The sequence below is a fragment of the Prionailurus viverrinus genome, chromosome A1 (assembly GCF_022837055.1).
Source record: "Prionailurus viverrinus isolate Anna chromosome A1, UM_Priviv_1.0, whole genome shotgun sequence".
NCBI classification, from domain to species: Eukaryota; Metazoa; Chordata; class Mammalia; order Carnivora; family Felidae; genus Prionailurus; species Prionailurus viverrinus.
The window spans coordinates 52,051,614-52,069,025 of record NC_062561.1 but is presented as its reverse complement, the minus strand read 5'-3'; the positions used below and the strand labels follow the sequence as shown (position 1 = coordinate 52,069,025).

At 38.1% G+C, this 17,412-nt stretch overlaps 1 protein-coding gene across 16 annotated transcripts in view; it reads right to left on the bottom strand.

The window, feature by feature from the left end:
- The window catches only part of SCEL (sciellin), a 220,493-nt gene that overhangs the window by 23,419 nt on the left and 179,662 nt on the right, over positions 1-17,412 (bottom strand). For 15 of the 16 annotated variants that reach the window (XR_007155355.1, XM_047873901.1, XM_047873898.1 and 12 more), the window contains 5 exons: positions 13,635-13,694; positions 11,235-11,297; positions 6,824-6,883; positions 6,621-6,680; positions 6,420-6,476 (listed from right to left, as the gene is read on the bottom strand). Coding sequence is in view for 15 of the 16 variants with exons in the window: in XM_047873901.1 (XP_047729857.1) it covers positions 6,420-6,476; positions 6,621-6,680; positions 6,824-6,883; positions 11,235-11,297; positions 13,635-13,694 (300 nt within the window). In the remaining variant the exon portion in view is untranslated. The remainder of the gene's footprint in view (positions 1-6,419; positions 6,477-6,620; positions 6,681-6,823; positions 6,884-11,234; positions 11,298-13,634; positions 13,695-17,412) is intronic. The other variant, XM_047873906.1, reaches the window with a different exon arrangement.

The window sequence follows — 17,412 nt, the reverse complement described above, 5'->3', positions numbered from 1 at the left end:
CAGAAGCCTTTTGCTAAACCCTGATGGCCCTTCGCTAATTATTAGAGCTACCTTCTTGGCCTCAAGGGCCACTGTACTACTTTAATAATCTGGGCATTAAGTAATCCTCCTCTGATAATTTTAAAATAATACTTTACTAAATACTTGGGGGTAATGAAATAAAATTAAAAGAAGTACCATGATGTCACATATCCAGTTTCACCAGGATATGTGAATCTTGGGGGAATTAGAATTTTGTCCCAGCAAATGATTTTCCTACTGCTAACCTAGGATGAACTGAGGGCCACTGATGGACACTGATGGTTTTCACTATAACTTGAGAGTAGAGTCTCACTGCCATGGCCTTACATGGCTTTGCCCTTAGAAACTGCTCCAAAAGATTTCTGAGATTAAATTTAAATTCCCTTTTTCCACTTCTCTAGGGGAGACCTTTAACTACCTTACCTAGCTCTGAGAACAGATATTAAATGGGTCCCCAAGGGGAAGACATTAGACCCCGAACTTTTAAGGCAGTCAGCTCCACCCACATCCAGACACTTAGTGTGCACCATGACCTTGTAGAAAAAGATCAGCAAAGGAAGTGATGGACATTTCATCTCCATTGGTGTCAGTCACCCCTGAATTGCATATATTTCTTTTTTTATGCAGGTCTTAGATCTGGCTTTGTATCCTTGTTCTGGGACATTGTTAGGGATGGAATTGGGTTTCCCCCACCAAATTCACATGCTGAAGTCCTAATGCTAGTATGTCAGAATGTGACTTCACTTAAAGATAGGGTCTTCACAGAGGTAATCACATTCAAATGAGGTCATTGGGGTAGGCCCTAATCCAATATGACTGGTATCTTTACAAGAAGAGGAAATTTGGACTAAGACACACACAGATGGAAGACAATGTGAAGATACAGGATGAAGGCAGCCTTCTACAAGCCAAGGAGAGAGACCTGGAATAGACTCTTCTCTCTCAATCATCAGAGGGAACCAACCCTGCAGACAAGTCACCTTATTCTTGGACTTCTAGCTTGTAGAACTGTGCGAAACACATCTCTATTTTAAGCCCCTCAGTCTATGGTACTTGTTATGGCACTCCTAGAAAACTAACAGAGATCTCCTGTGCCTTCACAACATGATTACACTCAGTTTCTCAGCCTGATCCTGCACATCCTCACTTCTGCTGGCACTTTCTGTTTCTGGCTTCTGCGGACACTGGGTCTTTGCACATCCTCCGTCCCCGCCCAAGGACCCAAGCCTTTGTGGACCCCAGCTACTAGGAGGGAGAGCAGGAATAGGCTTGGACCTGAGAAACAAGGAGAAGCCAGAATCTAACAAATCCAACAACTACAAGTAGGAAACTCAAAATTGGAACCTATGCAAAAGCCTTCAAAGAAGCGTATGCCCAAAGTGGTATAATTGTGAATCATCAAATAAACCACATTAGTGGTTTCATAGAATTTTTGTTGTTTTTATTAAACAGCATCACATATCAAATTTGACAGAGTGGATTATAATATTTTATTCTGAATAATCTATACTAATATGCAAAGCAAAATGAAAAGTTCCAGAGTATGAGAAGCACAAAATGTGTATTTGCTTTGGTTGCTCACTCTGATTGACGTCATCGGCTAGATTGGAAGATCCAATAAAAGAAGTTCAGATTGCCCATAAACTTCCCAAGTTGAAGGATACAAAAATAAATTCCCACTCTCTCAGTAAGAACACATCTATTGCGTCGTGTTTTAACACTGTGGTAGAAAATGAAAAGCTGTGCGCCAAAGTGTGACAAGTAGATTTTTATAGAAGCCCAGCTACATGCAGCAGGGTGGAGCAAAGGCTTGATTCCAAACCCTTTCCATGACAGTTGCAGTGGAAGGAAGACTTTATAACTGTATACATTTATGAGCAATTTGAATTAGCTCCAAGAAAAATTGCCAGTTCTCTGTGGATATGGTGAGGAAGGCTAAAAAGAAATTTTGTTAGCCTTTGCACCTAAAAATGCTTTTTTAAATGTAGCTTTCAAAATTGGGGGTGGGGTGGGGAATGAGTTACCTGTTATGTAACATCACAGCACAAATCTTGAATATAAGCATTTATCTTTGTTATAGTAATATCTATTTTCCACTGTCCCACTACAGAGCAGATGAAGAAAAAAATAGGTATTACTATGTCTGCCTTTATACAACTTTTCTCAAGATACGCTCTGCATGAGAGAAAGTTAACAGCTCACTCACCACTCTCATGAGGGCGTGGGAGGTATTTATTAAAAGCTGCAATATGTTTCTCTCTCTACAGTTTACTTAAATTGCTTTTGTAGAGTATCAAACACATTTGCAAAATTAAGAGCCTCCATATAAAAAATTTACTATGGCACTTCTTCTATGCCAAGAACTAAATCTTAGGCATTAAGCTTTAGTTCAAAAGGAATATTTGTCTTTCAAAAGGAAGTACAGAATACAGAGAGATAAGTGGTATAATTCTTCAGCTCTGTTGACATGGCAAAATGGGCCTGGTTTTATATATCTTTATAGGTCTTTTCAATGAGAAAGTCTTAAATATTTTATATTAAAGAAATTAACAGGTCCATAGGAAATTGGAAAATATAGGTATTTTAAATGTAAGATGTACTCAAGAATTTTAGTGGCTTTAAGTCATCACCATGGTTATTGAGGTTATGTCATGAGCAAGAGATAGTCAATGGCTTCAGCAAGCAGACCAGTCATAAGATATCAGATTCCTTCAATCTGGTTTCATTTGTGGGGGCTCAGAATGTTAGAGCTGAAAAGCAATAAGCTTTATCTAGATGGACGACCAAAGGTCCTTGATTAGTTTGAGATTTTAGACTTTAATTCACAGAGTTTTTGTTAAGCACCGAAAATGTGTCAGGCATTGTGATCTACCTATATTGTAAGTAAAGAAGTGAACAAGACAGACCCAATCCTTACCCTCAAAGATCTTATAGTTGGGGAGAGGTGATTAAATAATAATTCCCTCTAGGAGACAAAAGCTTGGGACAGGAAGGTCAGAGAGCTTGAGAATATCTAAAAGAAGCATCTGATGCAGATGTGGTGGGTCCGGGGTGGGGGCCTCCCTGAGCTAAGTGAGAGACACCTAATTTGAGACCTAAAGAATAAGTAGAAGTTATCAATGCAATATGAATGAAAGATGGGTGGGGTTTGCCTGTGGAGGGAGCATCACGGTGGGTAGGGGTGGGGAAAGCCTGTGAAGGCAGGATCAGCTAGGCTTCGGAAACCAGGTTAAGGAGTATGGCCATTGTCCAACGGCAATGGGAAGCCACAAGAGGATTTAATCAGAATGACGTGATCAGATCTGTGCTTCAGGAAGATCACTCTACAGTGTGGCTAATGGACTAAAGGACAGAAGGCGAGACTGGTAGCAGAGGGACCAATTAGGAGGCCGAATTGTATTCTGGTCCTGGTAGTATCGGAAAAGATAACGTATCTTAGTTCCTGAGATAGAGGCATGCAGAGTGGCCTGCCAATTATGGGGAATGAAGCACTGGAAAGAGTCAAGGTCACCCCTTCCCCCAGCTTTCTTCCTTGAGCAGAAATATGAGAAATCTGCAATAGGAAGATAGGAAGAAACTCTTCTCTTGTTGGAATACTAAAACTTGGAGGTATATGTCTTAGGAAGTAGGAAGCCCTTAAAATTATGGAAGTATAATAATACAAATAGTTCAGAACCTTTTTTCTACTTCAGATGAAGGATGTATTTTCTAACTGTAAAGGCCTCCATGGCACCAGCTGCTTTTCAATCTTCATTTGGGAGCAGAAGTTTATAGCCTCAGATAATTGAATGCCTCCTTTTTATGTTGGTTCATGACAATGTGAGGCTGTCACTGCTAAAAGCCATGCAGTTTCTCCCTGAATAAATGAAAATTTTGTGCATATTTGCATTTGTTCATGTTGTTATGTTCCTAGAAGGAGCTCAGGGACACCTGCTTATATCCTGATCGATGACCAAAGTTTATTCCACCCCTAAGTGTGAATTACATATACAGCTGCTGGAAATGTCAGCAAAGTCACATAAAAAGGACTCTAATTCACTGCTGTTCTGCTATTAAATAATCAGTGGCCATGTCACATTGAATTGGATGTAAAATTGCCTGTGGCTGTTATCCCTCTGGGAGATGCATTAAAATGCCCCTCTCTTTACCCATTAAAATCAAGTGGGCAGGGTAGATACATTATAGTTACAGGTGGCTGAGCCAATTGAATGAAGTCACTTTTTTCAAGTAAGCAGCTTTCCTGTTTGTCTGTTCTGCTCTAATTCTTGATAACCTGGCTGATTATCATTAAATCTGGTGTCACTCCTAACGAAGAGCCAGACGTTGCTTAGGTTAGATTTATGGATCAAGCCTCCATCTGAAAGCCACATGATGGCCAATATTTTAAAATTTTCTTTTTATAGGAATCTCATCCATATAAGGAAAATGCCTTCTTTCTATAGATGTTTATTAGAAGTTGCTGAAATACAAACTACCTCTTTATAAAATTGGCATCTTCTAATAAACAAAAGATAAAACTCTTACCAGAAAGTTACCATGGTCTGTCAACATAGCACATTTGCCAGAGGGAAGGAGGGAAGGAAGGAAAAGTGAGAAAAAGAGGAAAGTGTGTGTGTGTGTGTGTGTGTGTGTGTGTGTGTCAGAGACAGAGACAGAGACAGAGACAGAGAGACAGAGAGAAGTACATTTTGTGGAATCAGACACTGAGGGAGGGGTTGGCTACAGGAGCCACTGTTAATTATTCTGTACGTGGTTATTAAACCTAATCACTTCCAGCACAGTTGGGGACCTCCTAACAATCTTAATACTATTACTAATAAAAAGAAAATTCCATCCCAACCAAAACCACTATGAAGAAATGCTTCTGCTTAACAGAGATATTTCCATACAATCATCAGTGGCAGGGTTGACACCAAAATCTGCTATTATTTCAGCTAGTAGGAAACCTCTATGAGGTAAGTACTTTCTCTCTTCCCTGTCACTTAAGTGATAATTTGCTAGAATAAGCATATGTAATTGTACTTCTTTCGCTGCAGGAAGGGGGATTTAGAAGGGAAGGGACTGTGGTGAGTATAAAGGATGGAAAGAAGATGGGAGTCTGTTTTTCTTCTAGGCAGTGGCATCAGAAGGACTTGAGTTTAGACCCAGGATATGTTTTCTTTCTTCAGAAGGTCATTTAATGTCTTTGGGGTATACTCCCCTCTTCTATAAAGTAGGCTATATGAATATATTTCTCATGAATATGTTTCTCATTGTAAGGATTGAATGTATGTAAATTGCCAGTCACATGAAAGGGGCTCAGTAAGTGCTACTTCTCTCAGTGACGGTGGCTCTTCCAGTGCCTCCCTCCTCCAAAGACCCCATCACCCCAGTGATAAAACCATATAAGCAGAAATAGCAAAATCACATAGTAACATAGACAACAAACTAGGAGACGCAAGAGTTGAGCCATGAATGTACTACACTGCCTTCTTTCCCCCAGTGGGTTCAAAGCACGTTTCCGTATGTTAACTTGCTTTCCTCATCTTAGAATATTGACACTATGGTTCCCAGCTTTATGTTTATAATGATAACATTTCAGGTCAGCAGGACAATTTGAATTTCTAATATTAGGCACTTGGGTGCATTATCTATTATTACCTTATTGTCTATTAATAAGCCCCTTTAGGTGAAAGATGTAGATATCACATAAAGATACTAAATTATACTATATTTGCAGAACTCAAAATGGAAGTTCAAGGTTAAAATCTGCTGTAATATTCTGTGAGTCCACACAAACTGTGGATCTGTAATTTGAGGACCCTGAATATCCTTTCTGATGCTCTATAGTCATCTATATAAGCCACCAGTTTGGTTCAGTTTCTTGGAAATACATTTTCTTCTGATTTGATTGCATTCAGTTTTCATTTCAGTCCTAACATGCTGTAGACAACAAACAAAGTTGCACTCCTGTAAATAAGTAAAAAGTATAGAACCGAGTCCCAAATAATGCGATTCCAGAGGAGTGCAAGATGTTTCCTTGCTGACAGGAGACACATGACTTAGAACTGTGTCTTCATTTGAATACTAAAGAAAAATAAAAGGCTTCTTTTTAAAAAAATTTTTTATGTTTATTTATTTTTAAGAGGGAGAGAGAGACAGAGAGCAAGCAGGGGAGGGGCAGAGAGAGAGGGAGACACAGAATCTGAATCAGGGTCCAGGTTCTGAGCTGTCAGCACAGAGCCTGACATGGGGCTCGAACTCACCATCTGTGAGATCATGGCCTGAGCTGAAGTCAGATGCTTAACCAACTGAGCCACCCAGGCACCCCAATAAAAGGCTTCTTTAAGAGAGAGAGAAAGAAACACAATTCCTAACTAGAACCTTGAGAACACCTCAAGATAGGCAAAGTCATTTACCGCTCAGTGTTTTTGAGACCTGAAGATTTCACTTTAATGAGACTGTCCAAGCCTTCACTATTCAAAAGAGAAAAAAAATAAATAAATTCAGATTAGTGATAGGTTTTGGTTGTGCTGGGTCAATAAAGCCACATTATAAATCCACTGTACCCAGGGGCAACAGACAGATGAAAACATGAAATGACTATTTTATTTGATTACCTCTGACTGCTTCTGGTCACTGCAGGACTCACTTTGATGAGGTTATCCAGATCCTGGTTTCTTTAAATAGAAAAATAAAAGGAGAGAAGGTTAATGGTAAAGTTCTTTTGGCAGGAGCATTAAGGTTATAAATCTGCTTGACATAATAATAAACCAAAATATTCTTCCTGCCCAAAGCACAAAAATTAATATAGTTCTATTACCTTCGGTTGTTGGTGAGAGTTTCAGGACTCACTCTGATGAGCTTATCAAGATCTCGATTTCTTTAAGTGAAAAAAAAAAAAATTAAAGCAGCTTGGGTTAGAGGTAATGCGGGTTCAAGTTGGTTGGAATTAGAAGAAAGGATTAGCCGTCTTATCATTTAGCATGAGACATACTGGTTTGGCATAGAACAGCCTTGAGATAAGTTTTCTAGCTAATTTGGGGGGACAGTCTATGCTGGATTTGAAGAGAAGTTGCTATGACTTTACATACTTCATAGCCAGAGCACAGCTGGCTGGTGTTCACAGCAAACATCTGGGATTAACAATTTTCCACTCTGCAGTGTTTTAACGTTATGAAGATACAAGCTGATTTTAATGTCCTTGTCCTTGTTAGTTTTTAAATCATATTCACCAACTGAAGATATTTTTTAAAATAAGCTCCAAAATTGGGATTATACTTAGCATAAGACTTGGCAAGGAGCGTTCTAGCAATCCTTCAAAACCATGACATTTCTTTCCTTTACAATGACTAAAAAGCTGAAATGAACTCAGCTGTTCATGGTCAAATTAGTTACATGCTCTGAAGACTGTCCGCTTCCTATCTTAAGCCACACCAGTTTGTTTCCTCAGTCAAGAACAGTATTTCTTCCCACATAGTTTGCTGCCATTCACTGCCTTCGTGTCATACCTTGTTTTAAGGGCTGGCAGGTGGTGATTTTTCAGTTGTTCCTGTAAACTCCTTTTTAATATTTATTGAGAGAAATGTGTCAGCCTGTAATAGCAAGAAATCATAGGACTGGGGTGCCTGGATGACTCAGTCACTTAAGCGTCCAACTTTTCATTTCAGCTCGGGTCATGATTTCACAGTCTGCAGGTTCGAACTCCATGTCAGGCTCAGCGCTGACAGTGGACACAGCCTGCTTGAGATTCTCTGTCCCCCTCTCTGTCTGCCCTTCCCCCACTCATGAGCACGTGTGTTCTCTCTCTCTCTCAAAAATAAATAAACATTAAAAAAAAAAATAGAAATCACAGGACTGAGAATGCCTGCTTCCAGTACCATCTTGGACAGCAACTTGCCTGTCTACCCTTCCCTCCAGTCCTTTCTCCTTATATAAAAATAAGAGACATTTTACTTGTCAAAAATATTAAAACTATGTTGAGAGCTGAAGGGGAGCCATTTAGAACTTCATCACTGAAAAGTTCTGAGAAAAAGTCTGCATTTCCCTCCCCCAAACCTAATATTTCCATTGAATGTGTTTCCCAGCCCCTGGCTTCCATCATTGTTCTCAGATTTCCACGGTAGACAGAAAGCTGCTAACTGAATTTTCACTGTTTTGAATTATCTTCAGGAATAGTATTCGCAATTAACGATAACCAATTGGTTTCTACAAATACTATTAAAGGAAGGATTATCCTATAAGAGCTATCCAAAATATAATTTCCTTGTATAAATTGATTGCAAGATTAGGGGCGCCTGGGTGGCTCAGTTGGTTGCGCATCCGACTTCAGCTCAGGTCACGATCTCACGGTCCGTGAGTTCGAGCCCCGCATCGGGCTCTGGGCTGATGGCTCAGAGCCTGGAGCCTGCTTCCAATTCTGCGTCTCCCTCTCTCTCTGCCCCTCCCCTGTTCATGCTCTGTCTCTGTCTCAAAAATAAATAAACGTTAAAAAAAAATTAAAAAAAAATTGATTGCAAGATTAATATAAAGCTCAACTGTGCCTAAAAGACAATGATCTCTAAAGTGAGATTATTTTACACCTTAAACTATTGTAACACTGTATGTTAACTGTACAGGAATTAAAAAAATTTTTAAATAAAATGAAGTGAGGTTAATTTCATATATTAGAATAAAAAATACAAAGAATAAGACTTTGTAGAGAAGATAATGTGTTCAAAGGCCATAATATTTTTTAGTGTAACTACATACAACATTCATGTGCCAACATGATTAAACTGCACACACAACCATGGGAACTTTCATTTTCACTCTTCTGATGAGCACAGAAAATGTCATTTATGCAACAACCTGGAAAAGTGATATTCAAATTACTGTTTCATAAAGCGCATTAAGAAATACATTTTAGGGGCGCCTGGCTGACTCAGTCAGTTAAGCATCCAACACTTGATTTTGGCTCAGGTCATGATCTCAAGGTTCGTGAGATTGAGCCCCTGCTATTAGCACAGAGCCTGCTTGAGAGTCTCTCTCTCCTACTCTCTCTGCCCCTTACCCGCTCACACTTGCAGGCATTTGTGCTCTCTCTCTCAAAATAAATAAATAAACTTAAAAAAAAGAAATAAGGTTTACATCACAACTCAATATTCTCTTCAGATAGAGATATGCACACTCACACACACACACATGAGCAAACACAAATTTCATTAAATAATACCCTTACTACATAATAACTCTCATGTTTTCCACTCTATTTAATTAATTTTATTTAATTGAGGGAAAGTGCTGATTGCTACTTGCTGTATTAATTACAAGACCCATTGGTGGGTTTTGACCCATAGTTTGAGAAATCCTGGCTTAGAAAATATATAATTATATGCTATGTTCTACCACTACTGAAAAGACAACAGTGTTTTAACAAAACGAGGATCTCAGTATCAGTTCTGAATTGCCTTGATTGATAGCATCACGCAATTTATCTCAATGACTTGAAAATAACAAATATATAGACCCCTTTTTCAGGCCTTGGGTCCCTGAAAATGCAGAAATCTTATATCTAAACTTTATCCGGGAAAAATGTACCATTCTTTCTGTAACAAGTTTCTGCTTTCATTTGTTTTGCTTTAAGGATATAGTAAAGGGATATGTTAGAATATTTATCTATCACTGACTCCGTGTAGTTTAAGAGCTGCAAAGTGTTTTGCAGCCATTTGCACGTTTGTGCCATTGTCACCTATGAAATAATATTTCAAGTGACCCTGTAGAGCAGTAAAAGACACCTTCTGGCTGTCCCATGGCAAGAGCAACAATCCTAGCTTTATAAACCTCCACTATTTCTGGAGGTGTTTAATTAACTTTCATTTCTTTTAAGATCAAAGTTGGTGTGCTGGGAGCCCCCAGGAGTTGGGCTGGGAGTCAGAAGAACTCACGGAGACTATGAGATTTTTGCTCCTGGCCTCAGTATTCTCATCTGTAAAATGAGGAGACTGGAACATCTCTAAGACTCTGCCCATCTCCAACGTCTTCTACTCCTAGGAAACTATGGATATGGGCTTGACTGCCTGTCATGTTTATTGAATTAGCTATTCAGTGCTTCTTTTCCCTTTTAAATGCAATGTACTGACAATGCATTCTATATTCAGCAAGCAGTACATGAGTGTTCCAAAATGTAATATATTAAATTGACAACCTATTCTTCTCTTGGAGTAACATCTCTGTGCCCTCCAGTACATAATTAGCTTTAATCTATGATAATTGCCTGCTGTTAATAAGACTGAGTATGTCTACTGAATTCTCTTTTTGGCATCCATGGCCTATAATTATACCTAATGTGCAACTAATGATACCTAGTTGTAAGCTTCAAACCCAATAGGTTCCTCATAATTATTCATTCCCTAACAGATCACAAAACTATCAGTCTTCCACTAGTTTTCTCCGTGATCCTGGTCAGATCACTTAACCTTTGTCTGTTTCCTCTTCTGGAAATTGAATAGGTTTGACTGAAACAGGGGTTTTCAAAATTGTTCAGACTAACAGGGCTGGGAGTTCTCTGGGATTCCTTCCTTGATCTCTAAAATTTTGCAGTTTTTATATGTAACAACTAAACTCAAAAAGGGAAATCAATATATGTATATAGTGTGCAAGAGTTTAAAAATCTTCATATACCCAGAGACAAAAAGCAAATTTATTATCTTACAGACACTGCCTAAAGAAATACCAAATTTTATGTCCACAACTTTGCTGGGAGCATCAAACCATCTAAGAAACAATAAACCTCATAAAATTTCCACCGACTACCAGAAAATGCTCTATGAAATGAAGTAAAGGTAATGCTGCTACTACATCTAATAAAGTGTTCTAGGTGTTTTTAGGAATTAACTATTATTAACAAATTGTCATCAGTTCAAGAGACAAAGGTGTTAACATCAATATCATAAAGGAAAAAACAACAAATTAGCACATAGACCAGCTATGTTCTCACAATCAGTCTCTTCAACTGCTTCACTTGAGGTGGAAAGAAGTAAAGACACCAGCATATTATTTTCTTCAGCTACCTCTCTTTCTTGCTAGGAACAAATAGATATTTATTTCCAGGAATATATCAAAATCATGATGGTTTTTCAAGACCTATATTCAGTTTGCCCACAGAATGACTACAAATTATTTACATTTGTATTGTGTTTTAAGAGGAAAAACAAAACACGATAAAACAAAACAAATTAACATCTTTCTCTTACCCGGCCATGTTTTTGACAGCTTTGGGGCCTACATTAATAAGTTCATCAAGACTTGCTTTACTGCTAAAACAAAATGAAATAAAAGGTCAAATTCAGCTGGAAACCAGCAAATTTTATGACTGACATTTTTTCTTTTGACACATGTAAATCATACAATGGGATCCTAGATAAAAGTTACAAGTTTACTGAGTTTCTACTTCCCAAAGTTTTTAAAATCCTCAAAACAACCCACTGAGGTAGATATCACCATCTTCCCTTTACAAATAAAGAAACCGAGCTTCCTGGAAGGTAGGGCACTCTTTGGGGGCAGGTAGGAAGAAGTGATTAAGAATGAACCAGGTTTGAAACCATAGCAACTGGACCCCAAACCTCACGCTCCTTCCCACTATCATCCTTTCTCTCTGTCCACAGTAACTGCTTACATCTCCACCATGCTCTTCACCAACATCATCGCAGTAATCCTGAGAGGGAGCTTGGACTTATTCTGGTATGCATTTCTTGACTTTTGACCCCATATACAATGAGTCTTAACTCCCCAAGAAGACAGAAATATATTCAATGTCATCCAAAAATATTCTAGTATAAGAATATTATAAGTATAAGAATAGTATAGGAATGTTATGCCACCAACTTTCTCGAGTCATTTAAAGATCAATCTTTGGGTTTGTGAAAGAGTAGAAAGCCAATGTTCTTTGTTTTATCTGGCTTTATGAATTTACAATTAATTTACTATGAATTTACAGTAATGATCTAGTTATGCTATTATTGTGTCAAAACGAATTTCTCAAATGGTAATTATAAAGAATTTGCTTCAATACTATAATAAAGTAAATTGAAACAATGAAAAAATCCAACACCACTACATATCAATAAATCAATTTGTTCTCATTTTTTTTCATGTCCTCTTTCAGAATGCCTTTAGCCAAAGGATTAATCTTATTTTTTGGCAGAAATTGGAGACTTGCTCAAAAGTCTCAGTAATCTTGGTAAAACCTACCTTGTGTATGCTGAGGGAATGAGTTTGGATCCTAAAAAAATGTTGCAAGTTGCAATAGGTGGTAAAATCAACTAAAATCAATAATAACGTGGACATTTTTTTCAACTAGAATATTAAATTAAATAATTGTTGCCAATTTAAAACTTCATCATTACTTGAATTCTTTTTTTTTTTTAATTTTTCTTTTTAACATTTATTTATTTTTGGGACAGAGAGAGACAGAGCATGAACGGGGGAGGGGCAGAGAGAGAGGGAGACACAGAATTGGAAACAGGCTCCAGGCTCTAAGCCATCAGCCCAGAGCCTGACGCGGGGCTCGAACTCACGGACCATGAGACTGTGACCTGAGCTGAAGTCGGACGCTTAACCGACTGAGCCACCCAGGCGCCCCATTACTTGAATTCTTTTTAGCCCTATGTAAAAGCAGGTGGCTATGAATTCATTTCTTACACAATTATGTACATATGAGAATTTAATTTAGTTTTATTCTTGTTTCTTTCAAGACAACCCCAAATTTAAATTACTCTTGAGCTTTTGACTTTCCACATTATATTTTGTAGCAGAATTAGCATTTAGGATGTTTGGGGAGGTTGTAACAAACAAAAGAAAAATATAAACATATAAGATTTATCATTTCCATGTGTTCCCCATTTCCATCCCCTCCAAAAACAACAAAAACAAAAGCAAGCAAGCAAAACAACATAACCTAGGACTTTTAAAAAACAGTTACTTCCTGATTTAAGGTATGCAGGTAATATATATAACGTGAATATGTAACATTGAAGCTACTCTAAGATATTAATTAAATCACTTCAGAATTGCACTTCATGCAGTGCTAAATCAGAACAAGCAAGACTTCAGATTACATAAATTGCTTTTATTCTAAACACTCAAATGAATAATCATAGCTCTAAAGACACATTATTATAACAATGGGCTTTCATACCAACATTAACACCAAAAGCCTAAACAAGAAGGTTAATGTGGTATACCTTATTATTGTACAATATGCTATATACCCTGAAGAGAAAAAAAGGCCAGAAATGTTTGTATCATTTAATTAATCTTTCCAATTAACTCATAAACTAATTTAATCACACACAGGCCCTTTCATGTAAATGATTGCAACGTATTATGTGGAACTATTATACTGAAATAGAATTATGTTGAAATCCCAAGCACAATCGCATACTGATAAGAGACCTTATAAGAAATTCTCTATCCTCCATTAAAGCTCACGGCCTGGGAGCCCTGAGCAAGGACCTGAACACCAGGTTTCTAACACAGCTGTTGATTTTTGGTCCCATCACTGGCTGTCTCCATGGTGGGACAATGAGTTTTATTACATTTTTTTAAGTTAAACAGAAAAACACAGAGGTATAGAAGAGTTCCATGAACCTCACCTTTGGTTAGTTCTGTTTGTTTCAGGAGCCACTTTGATGAGACTGTCAAGACTGTGGCCCCTTTAAAACATGGAAGAAGTGATCAGATCAGTGGTTGATTTATATCATGTGGTTGCAAATATTTGTTAAAACTGAGAACCATTTTATATTGTAAAAATATTTTATTGTAAAATATTTATAAATATAGAGTTCATCTCAAAGGATTGGAATTTTCAGTCCTATGAATATACATATTTGGACATAACTACAGCTGCATAGAAGTAATAAAAAATAATCAATGGTTTTAGAAAATTCATGATATGCCAGGCACTGTTCAAGTGATTCACAGGATTTATATAATTTAATCAATCATCCAATATAGGAAGTATTATCCCATGTTCACAAAGGGCAAAACTGAGACACAGACACAGAAAGATTAAGTGAAAGTGACTGGAACTTAGTAATTGAATTAGCATTGGAGTGACGAGACAGCACCTGGTCCAATTTCCTTACTGTGAGGACAAGAAAACTGAAGCCCAAATAGAAGTGACCAACTACATTTCACACTGTTAGTGAGGGCAGAGCCAGACCTAGATCCAAATCTATAGTCTCCCATTTAGTTCTCTTTCACCTCTTCTATGCCATCCTCTGCTTAAGAAAAATATACAAATTGAGACGCCTGGGTAGCTAAGTCACTTAAGCATCCAACTCTTGATTTCGGCTCAGTTCATGTTCTCACAGTGGGTCGTGAGATTGAGCCCCACGTCAGGCTCTGCGCTGGCAGCTTGGAGCCTGCTTGGAATGCTCTCTTTCCCTCTCTCCCTGCCCCTCCCCCACTCATGTGCACGCACACACACATGTTCTCTCTCTCAAAATAAATAAACTGTAAAAAAAAGAAAAGAAAAATAAAACAATAAAGTGTCTTGTCCATTCTTGGAAATCAACTGTGCATCTAACTAATCAAAGTTACCTCCATTATATTAAAACTTAGTTAACCATTTTATTTTTTTTAATATATGAAATTTATTGTCAAATTGGTTTCCATACAACACCCAGTGCTCATCCCAAAAGATGCCCTCTTCAATGCCTATCACCTACCCTTCTCTCCCTCCCACTCCACCCCCCCCCACCATCAACCCTCAGTTTGTTCTCAGTTTTTAAGAGTCTCTCATGCTTTGGCTCTCTCCCACTCTAACCTCATTTTTTTTTCCTTCCCCTCCCCCATAGGTTTCTGTTAAGTTTCTCAGGATCCATATAAGAGGGAAAACGTATGGTATCTGTCTGTCTCTGTATGGCTTATTTCACTTAGCATCACACCCTCCAGTTCCATCCACGTTGCTACAAAGGGCCATATTTCATTCTTTCTCATTGCCACGTGGTACTCCACTGTGTATATAAACCACAATTTCTTTATCCATTCATCAGTTGATGGACATTTAGGCTTTTTCCACAATTTGGCTATTGTTGAGAGTGATAAACATTGGGGTACAAGTGCCCCTATGCATCAGCACTCCTGTATCCCTTGGGTAAATTCCTAGCAGTGCTATTGCTGGGTCACAGGGTGGGTCTATTTTTAATTTTTTGAGGAACCTCCACACTGTTTTCCAGAGTGGCTGCACCAGTTTGCATTCCCACCAACAGTGCAAGAGGATTCCCATTTCTCCACATCCTCGCCAGCATCTGTAGTCTCCGGATTTGCTCATTTTGGCCACTCTGACTGGCGTGAGGTAATATCTTGAGTGTGGTTTTGATTTGTATTTCCCTGATGAGGAGCGACGTTGAGGATCTTTTCATGTGCCTGTTGGCCATCTGGATGTCTTCTTTAGAGAAGTGTCTATTCATGTGTTCTGCCCATTTCTTCACTGGATTATTTGTTTTTCGGGTGTGGAGTTTGGTGAGCTCTCTATAGATTTTGGATACTAGCCCTTTGTCCAATATGTCATTTGCAAATATCTTTTCCCATTCCATTCACTGCCTTTTAGTTTTGTTGGTTGTTTCCTTTGCTGTGCAGAAGCTTTTTATCTTCATAAGGTCTCAGTAATTCACTTTTGCTTTTAATTCCCTTGCCTTTGGGGATGTGTCGAGTAAGAGATTGCTACGGCTGAGGTCAGAGAGGTCTTTTCCTGCTTTCTCTTCTAGTGTTTTGATGGTTTCCTGTTTCACATTCATGTCCTTTATCCATTTTGAGTTTATTTTTGTGAATGGTGTAAGAAAGTTGTCTAGTTTCATTCTTCTGCATATTGCTGTCCAGTTCTCCCAGCACCATTTGTTAAAGAGACTTTTTTCCATTGGATATTCTTTCCTGCTTTGTCAAAGATGAGTTGGCCATACTTTTGTGGGTCTAGTTCTGGGGTTTCTATTCTATTCCATTGGTCTATGTGTCTGTTTTGGTGCCAATACCATGCTGTCTTGATGATGACAGCTTTGTAGTAGAGGCTAAAGTCTGGGATTGTGATGCCTCCTACTTTGGTCTTCTTCAAAATTACTTTGGCTATTCGGGGCCTTTTGTGGTTCCATATGAATTTTAGGATTGCTTGTTCTAGCTTCAAGAAGAATGCTGGTGCAATTTTGATTGGGATTGCATTGACTGTGTAGATAGCTTTGGGTAGTATTGATATTTTAACAATATTTATTCTTCCAACCCATGAGCATGGAATGTTTTTCCATTTCTTTATATCTTCTTCAGTTTCCTTCATAAGCTTTCTATAGTTTTCAGCATACAGATCTTTTACATCTTTGGTTAGATTTATTCCTAGGTATTTTATGCTTCTTGGTGCAGTTGTGCATGGGATCAGCTTCTTTATTTGTCTTTCTGTTGCTTCATTATTAGTATCTAAGAATGCAGCTGATTTCTGTACATTGATTTTGTATCCTGCGACTTTGCTGAATTCATGTATCAGTTCTAGCAGACTTTTGGTGGAGTCTATCGGGTTTTCCATATATAATATGTTATCTGCAAAAAGTGAAAGCTTTGCAAAATTTGCCAATTTTGATGCCTTTGATTTCCTTTTGTTGTCTGATTGCTGATGCTAGCACTTCCAACACTATGTTAAACAACAGCAGTGAGAGTGGACATCCCCGTCGTGTTCCTGAACTCAGAGGGAAAGCTCTCAGTTTTTCCCCATTGAGGATGGTATTAGCTGTGGGCTTTTCATAAATGGCTTTTATGATGTTTAAGTATGTTCCTTCTATCCCGACTTTCTCAAGGGTTTTTATTAAGAAAGATGCTGAATTTTGTCAAATGCTTTTTCTGCATCGATTGACAGGATCATATGGTTCTTATCTTTTCTTTTATTAATGTGATGTATCACGTTGATTGATTTGCGAATGTTGAACCAGCCCTGCAGCCCAGGAATGAATCCCACTTGATCCTGGTGAATAATTCTTTTTATATGCTGTTGAATTCGATTTGCTAGTATATTGTTGAGAATTTTTGCATCCATATTCATCAGGGATATTGGCCTGTAGTTCTCTTTTTTTACTGGGTCTCTGTCTGGTTTAGGAATCAAAGTAATACTGGCTTCATAGAATGAGTCTGGAAGTTTTCCTTCCCTTTCTATTTCTTGGAATAGCTTGAGAAGGATAGGTATTATCTCTGCTTTAAATGTCCGGTAGAATTCCCCAGGGAAGCCATCTGGTCCTGGACTCTTATTGTTGGGAGATTTTTGATAACTGATTCAATTTCTTTGCTGGTTATGGGTATGTTCAAGCTTTCTATTTCCTCCTGTTTAAGTTTTGGAAGTGTGTGGGTGTTTGGGAATTTGTCCATTTCTTCCAGGTTGTCCAGTTTGTTGGCATA